The sequence below is a fragment of the Somniosus microcephalus genome, chromosome 8, assembly GCF_052327205.1.
Source record: "Somniosus microcephalus isolate GS21.2 chromosome 8, FLI_Smic_1.0, whole genome shotgun sequence".
In the NCBI taxonomy this organism is placed as follows: Eukaryota; Metazoa; Chordata; class Chondrichthyes; order Squaliformes; family Somniosidae; genus Somniosus; species Somniosus microcephalus.
In genome coordinates this window covers 111,970,108-111,985,031 of record NC_140994.1, presented here as the reverse complement: position 1 = coordinate 111,985,031, position 14,924 = coordinate 111,970,108, and the positions used below count along the sequence as shown (strand labels likewise).

Below are 14,924 nucleotides of genomic sequence, written 5' to 3'. Positions count from 1 at the left end.
GCTGCCACAGCTGCCAGCTGCATGCGCAGTTCCTCCTTCTCTTCCTCCTGTTTCCGTCGTAGAGCCAGCTTCTCCCGATGTTCCGTAGACTTTTGGTGCTCCTCCATGATTTCTGCACTTTGGGAGTCGAAGTTACAAGCTGGGCAGGACAGGACATCGTAATATTCAGTGTCGTCCACCAGGTCATGGTAATATTCGGTGTCGTCCTGAGCTAGACCAGTGAGAGGGTCGTCTATTTCCTCCATACCCAGCTGGACGTTAGCCAGCTCTTGTTCCAAATCCAGACATCTTTCCTGAAGAGACTTCTTCATGTGTACCTCTGCATCCAGCTTTTTCTGGGCTTTCAGCAAGTCGTTTACTAGTGACCTCATTTGTGATTTTAATACTTCAACTTCCTTTGGAGATTGATTGATCGGACTATGCAATCCCTCTACCGGAGCAGCTGTTTCAGCGGTCTGTTGTTCTACATTGACGTGAGTCAGCGTACTTTTGGCATCCAATGGCTGCTCTGTTGCAGTCGTTTCAGTCTGTGTCGTCACATCAGCCATCTCAATGACTTTTGAGAGCTCCGAACCCTTTTCCTTTGAAGATCGCAGCTTGTGTTCAAGTTTTTCCCATTTCAGAGTCTTGTCCCTCAGCATATGAAGGAGTTGGCTGACGGTTAACTCTTCTGACACCAGATTATGGCACGCACCTTCAGAACCTGAATCAGCTTTGATTCGTTCGGCCTCCTCGCGCAGATGGTTGGTGTGCTCCTGCTCCATTTTCTCCATCAGTTGCTTCTGTTGCCTTTCCAGATTCTCCCACTCTGTAACAAAGAACTTTTTTATTTCATTCATCTCTTGCTCAAAACGGCGAATCATTTGTTCTAATTGCTGTTGTAGTTTGAAATGGAGTTGAGTTCGAGCCCAGTGTCCCTCAAAAATGTGCATATCAGTAGACTTGACAGACTCAGAATTCTCTGTTAAACTATGTTGTTGTTGCTCAGTGGAATTCTGTGCTGAAACTTTGGCCTAGAAATTGAGTGCCCTCAGCGCCGATTTTGCGGCGCTAGAGGGCCTAGCGCTGCATTTGGCGCCGGCGCCGAAATTGCCTGGGGCCCTTACGCCGCTGTAGACCGGTAGCGCTGCGCCGGCACCGATGACGTCATCGGTGTGCGCAGCGTCCCGGTTGCCATGCCGACGGGCCCCAGCGCCGAAATTCAGTTGCGGCCGCCTCGCCCGTGACAGCCGCAACTAAGACTCTGGCAACAGAGTCTTACGAGTCTTTGCGCCGGCGCATTAAAGGCCCCGCGGCGGCCGGCCGCTTTAACGCCGGCCGCCTGGCCGCAGCTCCCTCCCCGGACTTCCCCCCTCCCCCCCCGGAACAGAAGCAAGCCCAGCACTTGTCCGAGGTGCCGGGCTCATTTTTTAAAAGATTTTCGCGGGCCGCGATCGGGTGCAGGCAGCTCCTCCTTAAGGGAAGGAGGAGGCCTGCACTTCCCGAGCCTGCCGCACCGCATCGGGTGCCGCAGCGCCGGAATTGCGGCACGAAATGGCAGTTAGCGCCGATTTACCGCCGCAAAGACCCTTCAGTAGCGCCGGCAGCCGTTTGGGCGCGGCCCTGCTGAATTTTTGGCGCGCGCAGGGGGACTTAGCGCCGGCACTAACTTCCGGCGCTAAAGCCCTGGCTAAGCCAATACTCAATTTCTAGGCCTTTGTCTTTTGCACATGGGTTGGTCTTACCATCATCAGTTCTAGAGTCTGGGCTGATTATCTGCACCGAGTTCTCACTCTTTATGGCTTTTAGCGAATGCCAGTCCATATTTATGTTTCTAAACCACTCCCGGCCTAGTAGTGGTGGACCTCCCTCCGGTAGCACATATAAGTCCATTATTTGACTTCCTTCGCCCTTGTTGGCCACTGCAACCTTTATTGTCCCGATGGGGTACACTCTCTGCCCCGTGTAGGTTGTCAATATAATCTCCGTATCCTGTAGGGGAATATGTTGGAATAACCTTCTGTAATCTTTCTTATTCATGACCGACAATGCCGATCCAGTGTCCAATTCCATTTTTACTTGGACTCCTTCTATCTGAAGAGTAACCCAAATTGTCTGGAGGTCTGCACCCTTACCAACGTTGAGTACCCTTAAGCTAGCCAGTTCAATACTGCTTAAGCCAGCCAGTTCATTACTGCTAGCGTCTGAATCGGACTCCTGTTCGGCCACCTTGTGTACCTTTGCGTATTTCCCTTGCAGTGACTTCTTGTTGCTGGTCTTCTTCCCTGACCTGCATACTCTAGCTATATGTCCAAGCTTACCACATGTTCTGCATTCTTGGTTTTTAAACCAACACTGGTTCTGATCATGCGTTGTCTTTCCACAACGATAACATTTAACAGAACTCACACCCAATTTGTGTGCACTGAGCTCCGGTGACCGTAGCTGCATTACTGCCGTGCCTCTCGCTGCGGCTTCGTGTGCTGCTGCCATAGTGACCGCCTTCTCAAGCGTCAGCTCATTCTCCTCGAGCAGTCGCTTTTGTGTATCCTGTTTAAATAAACCACACACAAATTTGTCTCGTAGTGCATCTGTCAGTCCCGTTCCAAACTGGCAATATTTCGCTAATTTACGCAATTCCAGCAAATATTCAGCATTGCTTTCATGCTGTAGCTGCCTTCTGTCATAAAATTTAAATCGTTCCGCTAGCATCAGCGGCGTGGGGTTTAGATGATCTTTCAGGACAGTAACAATCTCATTGAACGTCTTATCCGCCGGTTCATCTGGTGATAACAGGTGTTTCAATTGCCCGTATGTCTTCGCACCCATTAAATTTAATAATGTTAGAGCTTTATCTTGGTCACGAATTTTATTGGCCTTACAATAATTTTTTACTCTTTCAACATATATGGCCCAATCTTCGAGGTCACTATCAAAGGTGCTAATATTCCCGTGTTTAGGCATTGTAGATTTGCAATTTCTCAGATTTTATTTTCTTTACTTGTTATCAAAGATGGCGGCTTCCCGCTCTTGCCGTCGTCCTCCGCCCACAAAATGGTGGTTTTCCCGCGCTTGGCGGTCTTCACCCGTCCCCCGACGCCGTCTCCCTTCAGCCCCCGAGTGCGGCCCTTATCTTCGCCGCGATCGCCCGAGTGCGGCCCTTATCAGCGGATGCGATCGATGGCCCGGCTGCGCCTCGCACTTGAAAGCGGCCCGGCCCTTATCTGCCGATCGCTATCGCCCTGTACCTCTCTCTTCCCCAGTCCTGTCTTCTACTCCGGTTCACAAGCTGATGGAGGCTTCAGGGTCCTAATGCCTGTCGCTTCCAGTGGGGTGGTGAGTGGTGAGGTTTGAAACCTCTCTTCAACTGCCGTGGAATAACTGCCGCAGGGTAAGAACCTGACTCGTCGCCAGTGTTAATTCTGTGAATTATTTAGTTAATTAAGACACAGACTAATGAGTACAATAAAAACAGGTCTTTACTGGTTGGAGGTAGGGACTATACTGAATACAAGATTACTGCACAGTGCTTATATACCGGTGTGTTCACCCCCGGTATTACGCCTACAGCAGCCTGAGAAAGTAGTACATCTCTTAAGGTGGAACAGGCTTAAGCTCTCTTAAGGTGGAACAGGTTACATACACAACACTGCACCTGCTCCCTCCTCACAGATTGGAATTGGTCCGAGTCTCAGACCCTGGGCCCGAGGGGGTGTTGGTGAATTCAGAGTGAACAGGGAGCAACAGTTTAATGTACAGAAGGGCCATCAGATTCATCACAATTCACAACTGAATCCTCACTGCTGTGCGTAAAATGGTGGAGGTTTTAATAAAGCTGTATTCAGGATGGAACAATAACAGGAGGGAGAGAGCCTCGGGCATACTTCTGTATCCAGGAAGGGTCAGCAACAGGAAGGAGAGAGCCCAGGGCATGTTCCTGTATTCAGGATGAACAGTAACAGGAGGGAGAGCGCCCCGGGCACACTCCTGTATTCAGGATGAACAGTAACAGGAGGGAGAGAGCCTCGGGCACATGCCTGTATTCAGGATGAACAGTAACAGGAGGGAGAGAGCCCAGGGCAAACTCCTCTATTCAGGATGGGACAATAACAGGAGGGACAGAGCCCTGGGCACACTCCTGTATTCAGGATGGGACAGTAACAGGAGGCAGAGTACCACGGGCACACTGATGCATTCAGGATGGGACAGTAACAGGAGGGAGAGAGCCCAGGGCACATTCCTGTATTCAAGATGAACAGTATTAGGAGGGAAAGAGCCCAGGGCACACTCCTGTATTCAGGATGGACAGTAACAGGAGGGAGAGTATCCCGGGCACACTCATGTATTCAGGATGGGACAGTAACAGAAGGGAGAGAGCCCAGGGCACACTCCTGTATTCGGGATAAACAGTAACAGGAGGTGTTAGGTATTGTGTGTTCTATTGTGTGTTCTCCTCCCACCTGTGGTGGCACTGTCACAGGAGATAAATGGTTGGGTATTCTTTCGATTAAGTTTAGCTCACTTTGTTCGGAACGTGCCAGAACTTCCTTTCCTTCCAATAAAGCACTTCATGTTTGAATCTCTGAGTTCTGAGTCCAAAATTGTGCCTAGGTAGAAAGGTACCGACACAACAAGTGGCAACGAGGAGCGGATGAATCTGCGTACGTTACGGGTGCAGTGAGTAAACAGAAAATTTAATTTGAAACGTGAAATGGCTACTATATTAGGAAACATCGGTGATTTTGATGAAAATGCGGAGCAATGGAGCGCATATACGGAACATTTTGACTATTTTGTATTGGTGAATGCGGTGGTAAATGAAAAGGTCGTGCCTACCTTTTTGAGTGTAATCGGGCCGAAGACTTTCAATGTACTTCGCAGCCTCGTGCAGCCAGATAAGCCAGGAACTAAAACATATAAGCAACTAGTGGAAATTCTTGGAGCACATATTTCACCAAAACCTCTGGTTATTGCTGAGAGATTTAGATTTCACAAACGGAATCAAGAGGAGGGGGAATCAGTGACAATGTTTATTGCCGCTTTAAAAAGGTTGTCGGAACACTGCCAGTTCAAGGAGGTGCTGAATGACACCATTAGAGACAGACTTGTGTGTGGTCTGCAAAATGCAGCCACACTGAAGCGCCTTCTTACTGAGGACAACCTTACTCTTGAAAAGGCCATTAAAGTTAATGTCTCCATGGAGATGGCAGAAAAGGAGGCTCACCAGTTGAGTTCAACAGGGAGAGTTCACAAGGTATTGTCTGAGCCTAAAGGTGCGCGGAACGGCACATGTTACCGTTGTGGGAAAACGGGCCATCACGCTAATGACTGCTGGTGTACGGAGCTGGAATGCCGAAATTGTGGCAAAAAGGGTCACATTGAACGCGTCTGTAGAGGTAAAAAAAGAACAGACAGAGCTGGGAAGCATGGAAGCAAAATGTCTGTATTTGGACAAGAGAGGAAAAAGAGTGTTCATTCAGTGCAGTATGATGGAACAAGCAAAACAGAGGGGAGCGACACCTCTGAGGAGGAAGAGGTGCATATACTGACGGTTGCAGGTGGTTCAAATGGCTACTGGGTGGCACTACTGGTGGAGGGACAATCAGTGCGGATGGAGGTGGACACAGGCGCGGCTGTGTCCCTTGTTTCAGACACTGTCTACAACAAAATGCTAAAGCATCTTACCCTTCAGCCAACAAACATTGTGCTAAAGACGTATACCGGCGAACCTGTGGCCATGAGAGGCGTCATTGAGGTGACAGTTAAATTGAATGGACAGACTGCAAAACTGCCACTATATGTGGTAAAGGGAAATTACCCATCGCTACTGGGACGTGCGTGGCTAGAGAAAATCACGCTGGACTGGCCTGCAGTCTGCATGATGTCAAAAGGGGAGTCAGGTCTGACTGCAGTGTTAAACAAACATGCAGAACTCTTCAATGGGGAACTTGGGAGCATGAAAAAGATCAGCGTGAGACTGGACATTAAACCTGACAGCAAGCCGAAGTTTCACAAAGCCTGACCTGTACCCTATGCAATTAGGGCAAAAGTTGAGGCTAACTTGGAGGCCTTAGTCGAGAATGGAGTCCTGGAGCCTGTGAGCGTGAGCAAATGGGCCACACCCATTGTTCCTGTCCTGAAAAAGGATGGATCTGTTCGAATCTGCGGGGATTTTAAAGTGACCATTAACCCGGTGCTGTCTGTGGAACAGTACCCTCTTCCCCTCATTGATGATCTTTTTACGGGCCTGGCCGGAGGGCAAAAGTTCAGCAAAATAGACTTATGCCAGGCTTATCTACAAATGCATGTCGATGACAAATCAAAGGAGCTGCTGACAATTGTGACACACAAGGGGTTATACAGGTACTGCCGCCTTCCGTTTGGAATTACGTCGGCCCCTGCTCTATTCCAAAGGGCAATGGATCAGATTTTGAGTGGACTGCCAGAAGTCCAGTGCTACCTGGACGACATCCTTGTCACTGGGACAAATGAGGAGGATCATCTTCTGAACTTGGATGCGACACTACAACGACTGAAAGAGTACAGACTCAGAGTTCGTAAAGACAAATGTGAATTCTTTCAGTCTTCAGTTGAGTACCTGGGGCATGTGATTGACGCTACTGGCCTGCATAAGGTGCCGCCAAAGGTCAAGGCGATCGTGGAGGCCCCAGCACCCCAGAATGTGTGCCAGTTACGTTCATTTCTGGGGCTACTTAACTACTATGGGAAGTTTATTCCAGACTTAGCAACATTGCTGAAGCCATTACATCAGTTGCTATGTCAAGGCAAAACATGGAAATGGACTGAACTGTGCAACGAAGCTTTCGCCCAAGCAAAGAAAGCATTGCTGAATTCGGAGGTCCTGACACACTTCGACCCAAAGCTACCCGTGCAGCTAGCATGTGATGCATCACCATATGGTGTGGGAGCAGTCATACCCCACATCATGCCTTCGGGTGAAGAGAAACCTATCGCCTTCGCATCACGCACCTTGAACAAGGCCGAGAGTAACTACGCGCAGATCGAGCGCGAGGCCTTGGGAATCGTTTTTGGAATTCGAAAATTTCATCAGTACCTGTTTGGGAGAAGGTTCACACTCCTGACAGACCACCGTCCAATGACTTCAAATCTTCGGGCCCCACACCAGAATTCCGTCTCTCGCTGCAAGCAGGATGCAAAGGTGGGCTTTACTGTTGTCAGGACACACATACGACATCAAATATCGCAAATCAGACTTGCACGGCAACGCAGTCTCTTGAGGCTACCCTTGCCTGTTACTCCCCCAGAGCCTCGTCAGATAGACATCTTCTACTTTAGACAAGTGGAGGGAGCAGCTGTCACTGCCAGGGTTAAGGACATCTCCTCTAGGCTGGAAAGAAACTTGCAGTGGGAGTGGGTGGATCCAGTTGTCGTGGTCCATGTTGGTATAAACGACGTAGATAGGACTAGGAAGCCAGTTCTGTTAAAGGAGTATGAGCAGCTAGGGGTCAAATTAAAAACAGAACCTCAAGGGTAATAATCTCTGGATTATTACCTGAGCCACGAGCGAATTTGGCTAGGACAAATAAAATTAGAGAGTTAAATGCGTGGCTCAAAGACTGGTGTGGGAGAAATGGATTTTGCTTCCTGGGACACTGGCACCAGTGCTGGGGCAGAAGGGAGCTGTTCCGTTGGGATGGGCTTCACTTGGCCAGTGCTGGGACTAGAGTCCTGGCGGATCATATAACTAGAGCTGTAGAGAGGGCTTTAAAATTAACTAGTGGGGGGGAGGTTCCCAGAAAGCAAATAATAAACATGACAACAGAGAAGGTCATAGACTTAGGTAGCAGTGGGGAAATTAAAAACCAGAGTGTGTCAGGAAGGGGCAGAAGGTATGGAGTAAAAGGTAAAGTAAAAGAAAGGGCAAAAGCAGGAACTAAGTGTCACAAAACATATTTGAAAGTTCTCTATCTGAATGCACGTAGCATTCGTAACAAAATAGACGAGTTAATGGCACAAATAACTACATATGGGTATGAACTTGTGGCCATTACAGAAACATGGCTGCAGGGTGACAATGCCTGGGAATTAAACATACCAGGTTATTTAACGATCAGGAAGGACAGGCAGGAAGGAAGGGGAGGTGGGGTGGCTATGTTAATAAAGGAAGGAATCACTGTAATACAGAGAAATTATATTGGGTCAAAAGATCAGGATAATGAAACAGTTTGGGTGGAGGTAAGGAATAATAAGGGGAAGAAAACACTAGTGGGCGTAGTCTATAGGCCTCCGAACAGTTGCAACTCTGTTGGACGGAGTATCAATCAGGAAATAGTGGAGGCATGTAATAAGGGAACATCTATAATTATGGGGGATTTTAACTATCATATTAATTGGACAAATCAAATTGGGCAGGGCTGCCTTGAGGATGAGTTCATTGAGTGTATTAGGGATGGGTTTCTTCAGCAGTATGTAACTGAACCGACCAGGGGGCAAGCAACCTTAGATCTGGTCCTGTGTAACGAGACAGGATTAATTAAAAATGTCCTAGTAAAGGATCCCCTTGGAATGAGTGAACATAACATGGTTGAATTCCATATTCAATTAGAGGGTGAGAAGGTTGGATCTCAAACAAGCGTGCTAAGCTTGAATAAAGGAGACTATGAAGGTATGAGAGCGGAATTGAGTAGAGTGGATTGGGAAAATAGATTAAAGGGTAAGACTACATGATCAGTGGTGTACATTTAAGGATTTTTTTTACAACTTCCAAAAAAGATATATTCCACTGAGAAGAAAAGGGTGTAAAAGAAAAGACAGCCATCCATGGCTAAGCAATGAAATTAAGGATAGTATTCGACTAAAAACAAGGGCATATAAGGTAGCCAAATCTGGTGGGAGGCTAGAGGATTGGGAAAACTTTAAAAGACAGCAAAAAGTAACAAAAAGATTGATTAAGAAAGGGAAGATAGATTATGAAAGTAAATTAGCAAAAAATATAAAAACAGATAGTAAGAGTTTTTATAGTTATATAAAAAGAAAAAGGGTGGCTAAAGTAAATGTTGGTCCCTTAGAGGATGAGACCGGGAAATTAATGGTGGGAAATATGGAGATGGCAAAAACACTGAATGAATATTTTGTATCAGTCTTTACAGTAGAAGACACTAAGAATATCCCAACACTGGACAAACAGGGGGCTATGGGGGGAGGAGCTAAACAAGATCAAAATCACTAAGGAAGTGGTACTCGGTAAAATAATGGGACTCAAGGCAGATAAATCACCTGGACCTGATGGCTTACATCCTAGGGTCTTGAGGGAAGTGGCGGTAGGGATTGTGGATGCATTGGTAATAATTTTCCAAAACTCCCTGGAATCAGCAAAGGTCCCGGCAGACTGGAAAACTGCTAATGTAACGCCCTTATTTAAAAAGGGCAGTAGACAGAAGGCTGGAAACTATAGACCGGTTAGCCTAACATCTGTGGTAGATAAAATATTGGAGTCCATTATTAAGGAGACAGTAACAGGACATTTGGATAATCATAATTTAATAGGAATAAGTCAGCATGGTTTTATAAAGGGGAAGTCATGTTTGACAAATTTGCTGGAGTTCTTTGAGGAAGTAACATATAGGGTGGATAAAGGGGAACCAGTGAACGTAATGTATTTAGACTTCCAAAAGGCATTTGACAAGGTGCCACGCAAAAGATTATTGCTTAAGATAAAAAATCACGGGATTGGGGGTAATATTCTGGCATGGATAGAGGATTGGCTATCTAACAGAAGGCAGAGAGTTGGGATAAATGGTTCATTTTTGGACTGGCAATCAGTAACTAGTGGTGTTCCACAGGGGTCAGTGCTGGGTCCCCAACTCTTTACAATCTATATTAAGGATTTGGAGGAGGGGACCGAGTGTAACATATCAAAGTTTGCAGATGATACTAAGATGGGAGGGAAAGTAGTGAGTGAGGAGGACATAAAAAACCTGCAAGGGGACATAGACAGGCTAAGTAAGTGGGCAGAGATTTGGCAGATGGAATACAATACTGGAAAGTGTGAGGTTATGCACTTTGGCAGGAAAAATCGTAGAGCAAGTTATTATCTTAATGGCAAGAAACTGGAAAGTACTGAAGTACAAAGGGATCTGGGGGTCCTGGTGCATGAAACTCAAAAGGTTAGTATGCAGGTGCAGCAAGTGATTAAGAAGGCCAATGGAATGTTGGCTTTCATTGCTAGGGGGATAGAATATAAAAATAGGGAGGTATTGCTTCAGTTGTACAAGGTATTGGTGAGACCGCACCTGGAATACTGCATACAGTTTTGGTGTCCATACTTAAGAAAAGACATACTTGCTCTCGAGTCAGTACAAAGAAGGTTCACTCGGTTAATCCCGGGGATGAGGGGATGGACATATGAGGAGAGGTTGAGTAGATTGGGACTCTACTCATTGGAGTTCAGAAGAATGAGAGGCGATCTTATTGAAACATATAAGATTGTGAAGTGGTTGGATCGGGTGGATGCGGGGAGGATGTTCCCGATGATGGGTGAAACTAGAACTAGGGGGCATAGTCTTAGAATAAGGGGCTGCTCTTTCAAAACTGAGATGAGGAGGAACTACTTCACTCAGAGGGTGGTAGGTCCATGGAATATGCTGCCCCAAAAAGCTGTAGAAGCTACATCATTACATAAATTTAAAACAGAAATAGACAGTTTCCTAGAAGTAAAGGGAATAAAGGGTTATGGGGAACGGGCAGGAATTTGGACATGAGTCTAGGTTCGGATCGGTCATGGCCCTGTGGGTAGCGGAGCGGGCCCAGGGGCCATGTAGCCTGATCCTGCTCCTATTTCGTGTGTCTAATTCTGTTAGATTCAGGAGATGGTTCAGTGATAGTAGATTGGCGGTTAGGATCAGATCAGCCATGAACTTATTGAATGGCGGAGCAGGCTCGAGGGGCCGATTGGCCTACTCCTGCTCCTATTTCTTATGTTCTTATGTTCTTATGTAGTTCAGGTGCGAAGGTACACCCGCAACGATCCAGTCCTGTCTGAGGTGATGGACGATGTCATTCGAGGGAGAGCGATAGGAGATTCTCCTAGTTTGAAACCTTACGTTTCAAAAAGAAATGAGCTCTCCGTCCAGGCAGGTTGTCTTCTTTGGGGACGCCGTGTCATCATTCCGCCACCTCTGAGGGAACCTATACTGCAACAACTTCATACAGGCCACAGTGGGATGGTTCGGATGAAGGAAATGGCAAGAAGCTACTTCTGGTGGCCAGGTCTCGATGGGAATATTGAGGAGAAAGCCAAAACATGTTCCCCATGTCAAAGGGTCCGGAATGTTCCACAGCTGGCAACCCTACACCCCTGGGATTGGCCTGCAGAAGTGTGGCAGCGAGTACATGTGGACTTCGCCGGTCCTTTCGAAGGGAAGTTGTTTATGGTGGTTGTGGACGCTCGTAGCGAGTGGCCGGAGGTCGCTGTGATGAATTCTACCACGGCAGAGAAAACAATTGAGAAACTTGGTGAGATGTTCAGCTGTTATGGCTCACCAGAACAACTCGTAAGTGACAATGGTCCACAATTTGTATCACAGGCGTTTGTAACCTTCCTGCATGTGAATGGTGTCCAACACATCAGGTCAGCGCCCTATCATCCCTCTACTAACGGCCAGGCAGAAAGGTTCGTGCAAACTTTGAAGCACGCCTTGAAGGCATCGCAAGGTCAGGACTCAATCCACCAACGTCTGAACAGCTTCCTGTTGTCCTACAGGAACGAGCCGCATGCCACAACCAAAACTTCCCCCGCTTCGCTCATGATGAAGAGGTAGTTGCGGACAAATTTTGACTTACTCAAACCTCCAAGGGCAGAGCAGGTTGTCCATCGTCAACAACAAGCTCAAGTTGAAAAGAGAGAGAAAAGAGCCAAGGAGAGATGGTTTCATCCGGGAGAGCACGTTCTAGCTCGAAACTACAACACTGGACCGAAATGGGTTCCTGCTACGGTGATCGCGCAGACAGGCCCTGTGTCTTACACGGTTGAGATTGCTGAGGACGTCGTCTGGCGAAGACACACAGATCAACTGTTGCTTGGAGCAGAGACAGCCACAGAGGCTCCAATGGCTGGTTGGCCTGAACTGTTTCCGAATGATACCGCAAACCAGCATCCTTTGCCACAGTGCTCTTCTCCAACACAGGAAGTCAAAGAGACTGTTCCACCTGTGCAAACTCCTGACTTTCAACTGACACAGGCACCTTCTCCATCCAGGCCTGTGTCAATGCCTACTGCTGTGGAAGCCAGCGATGACCGCCGGTATCCTGTCAGAGAGCGGCGGCCTCCAAGACGCTTGATCTGTAGGCTTAGTGACTTACCCACAAGACTGGGGCAGAATAAACCCCAGGGTAAAGTCAGGGTTTGAGGCAGTCTACCTCTACCCTAGGTTAGTTGAGTGTATTGAAAGTAACTTACCTATTGAGGAATAATGTGGACCTTCCATTTAAGAGGGGAGGAAATGTTATGTATTGTGTGTTCTATTGTGTGTTCTCCTCCCACCTGTGGTGGCGCTGTCACAGGAGATAAATGGTTGGGTATTCTCTCGGTTAAGTTTAGCTCTCTTTGTTCGGAACTTGCCAGAACTTCCTTTCCTTCCAATAAAGCACTTCATGTTTGAATCTCTGAGCTCTGAGTCCTAAATTGTGTCTAGGTAGAAAGGTACCGACACAACAGGAGGGAGAGCTCCGGGCACACTCCTGTATTCAGGATGGACAGTAACAGGAGGGAGAGAGCCCTGGGCACATTCCTGTGAGATGCGTTTTCCCAGTACAGCCAGCGCTGAGATTTTGGGGCTGTAACTGTGAGGCTGTGGAATGTGTTGTGTGTCGGTGAATCCCCTCCATTGTGTCTGGGAGAACATGTGCACAGTGCCAGGTGCTTCTGTGATTAAACTGACTGCTACTGAGTGTCTCACTGCAATGTTTGCCCTGAGTGTACAGCACTGGGGCCCACACACTGCTATTGAACAGGGATTCTGATTGAAGGCCATTGATTTAACATGGGAAGAATGCAGTCTAACCGGTAATATGGGGCTGACACTGTCTGGGAAATACTGGCACGCCTACCCTGCAGCTGTCAATCATTGAGTGGAATAACCCTGTCTGACCAATCTCTTCTCTCCTCTCCAGGGCAAAGCTCACCGATGAGACTGGATCCAAAGACAGCAAACAGGAACTTGGTTCTGTCTGATGATCTGAGATCAGTGACCTGGACTGAACAGAAACAACCCTACCCACCTCACCCAGAGAGGTTTAAAGACCATCCGCAAGTCCTCTGCTCCCAGAGCTTCTCCTCAGGATCCCATTCCTGGGATGTGGAGACTGATGGAAATTACTGGAGAATAGGAACTGTGTGTGGGAGTGTAGAGAGGGTGGGGGACAGCTCTATTATTGGGCTCAGCAGTAAATCCTGGTGTTTATATTTTTATGATTGTAATTTTAATGGTGGTTCTCTCACAGCCTGTCACAATTGCCTGTTCACTTTCCTCCCACAGTTTCCGTCCAAGAGCAGGATCCGAGTTCAGTTGGACTACGAGGCTGGGACTGTGTCATTTCTCCAGGTCACTGACTCATTGAGACATTTACACACATTTCAAACCACATTCACTGAACCCGTGTTTCCAGCATTTTATTGTTGGGACAAATCCCTAAAACTGTTAAATTAATCCCAATATCTGTAACTCAGTGACGTCACTTCTGGTTTGGGGCAAGGGCCTCGGAAATGTTTAACTTCCTTTTTGGAGTGCTCTGATGATACCACATCCAGGTTGGGGGTTCTGGTGATGCCAATTACGGGCTGGGGGTGTGGCAGGGTGCTGATGATGTCACTTCCAGGTTATCGAGTCATAGAGTCATAGAGTTATACAGCACAGAAAGAGGCCCTTTGGCCCATCGCATCCGCGCCGGCCATCAAGCCCTGTCTAATCTAATCCCATTTTCCAGCATTTGTCCGTAGCCTTGTATGCTATGGCATTTCAAGTGCTCATCCAAATGCTTCTTGAATGTTGTGAGTGTTCCTGCCTCTACCACCCTTTCAGGCAGTGAGTTCCAGATTCCAACCACCCTCTGGGTGAAAAAGTTCTTCCTCAAATCCCCTCTAAACCTCCTGCCCCTTACCTTGAATCTTTGCCCCCTTGTTATTGACCCCTCTACTAAGGGAAAAAGTTCCTTTCTATCTACCCTATCTATGCCCCTCATAATTTTGTACACCTCAATCAGGTCCCCCGTCAGCCTTCTCTGCTCCAAGGAAAACAACCCCAGCCTGTCCAGTCTTTCTTCATCCTGGTGAATCTCCTCTGCAGCCTCCGCAAAGCAATCACATCCTTCCTATAGTGTGGCGACCAGAACTGCACACAATATTCCAGCTGTGGCCTAACGAGCATTTTGTACAGCTCCATCATAACCTCCCTGCTCTTATATTCTATGCCTCGGCTAATGAAGGCAAGTATCCCATATGCCTTTTTAACCACCTTATCCACCTGTTCTGCTGCCTTCAGGGATCTATGTACATGCACACCAAGGTCCCTCTGATCCTCTGTCTTTCCTAGGGTCTTACCATTCACTGTGTATTCCCTTGCCTTGTTAGTCCCTCCAAAATGCATCACCTCACACTTTTCAGGGTTAAATTCCATTTGCCACTGTTCCGCCTGTTAAGTCTGTGAGTTGTTCAAGTAATTAATACTCAGACTTAATCAGTAACAATAAAACAGGTCTTTACTGGTTGGAGGTAGGGACTACACTGAATACAAGATTACTGCACAGTGCTTATATACCGGTGTGTTCACCCCCGGTATTACGTCTACAGCAGCCTGAGAAAGTAGTACATCTCTTAAGGTGGAACAGGCTTAAGCTCTCTTAAGGTGGAACAGGTTACATACACAACACTCCTCCCTTCTTAGCTTTATAGTCATCCCCCCATTTAA

General features: G+C 47.4%; 1 protein-coding gene across 1 annotated transcript in view; it reads left to right on the top strand.

The window, feature by feature from the left end:
- The window catches only part of LOC147113751 (E3 ubiquitin/ISG15 ligase TRIM25-like), a 34,340-nt gene extending 19,853 nt beyond the window's left edge, over positions 1-14,487 (top strand). Inside the window, exon 6 of the mRNA XM_085995063.1 lies at positions 13,132-14,487. Within this exon, the coding sequence (XP_085851189.1) occupies positions 13,132-13,667 (536 nt within the window). The 3' untranslated portion in view covers positions 13,668-14,487. The remainder of the gene's footprint in view (positions 1-13,131) is intronic.
- Positions 14,488-14,924: the final 437 nt, after the last annotated feature.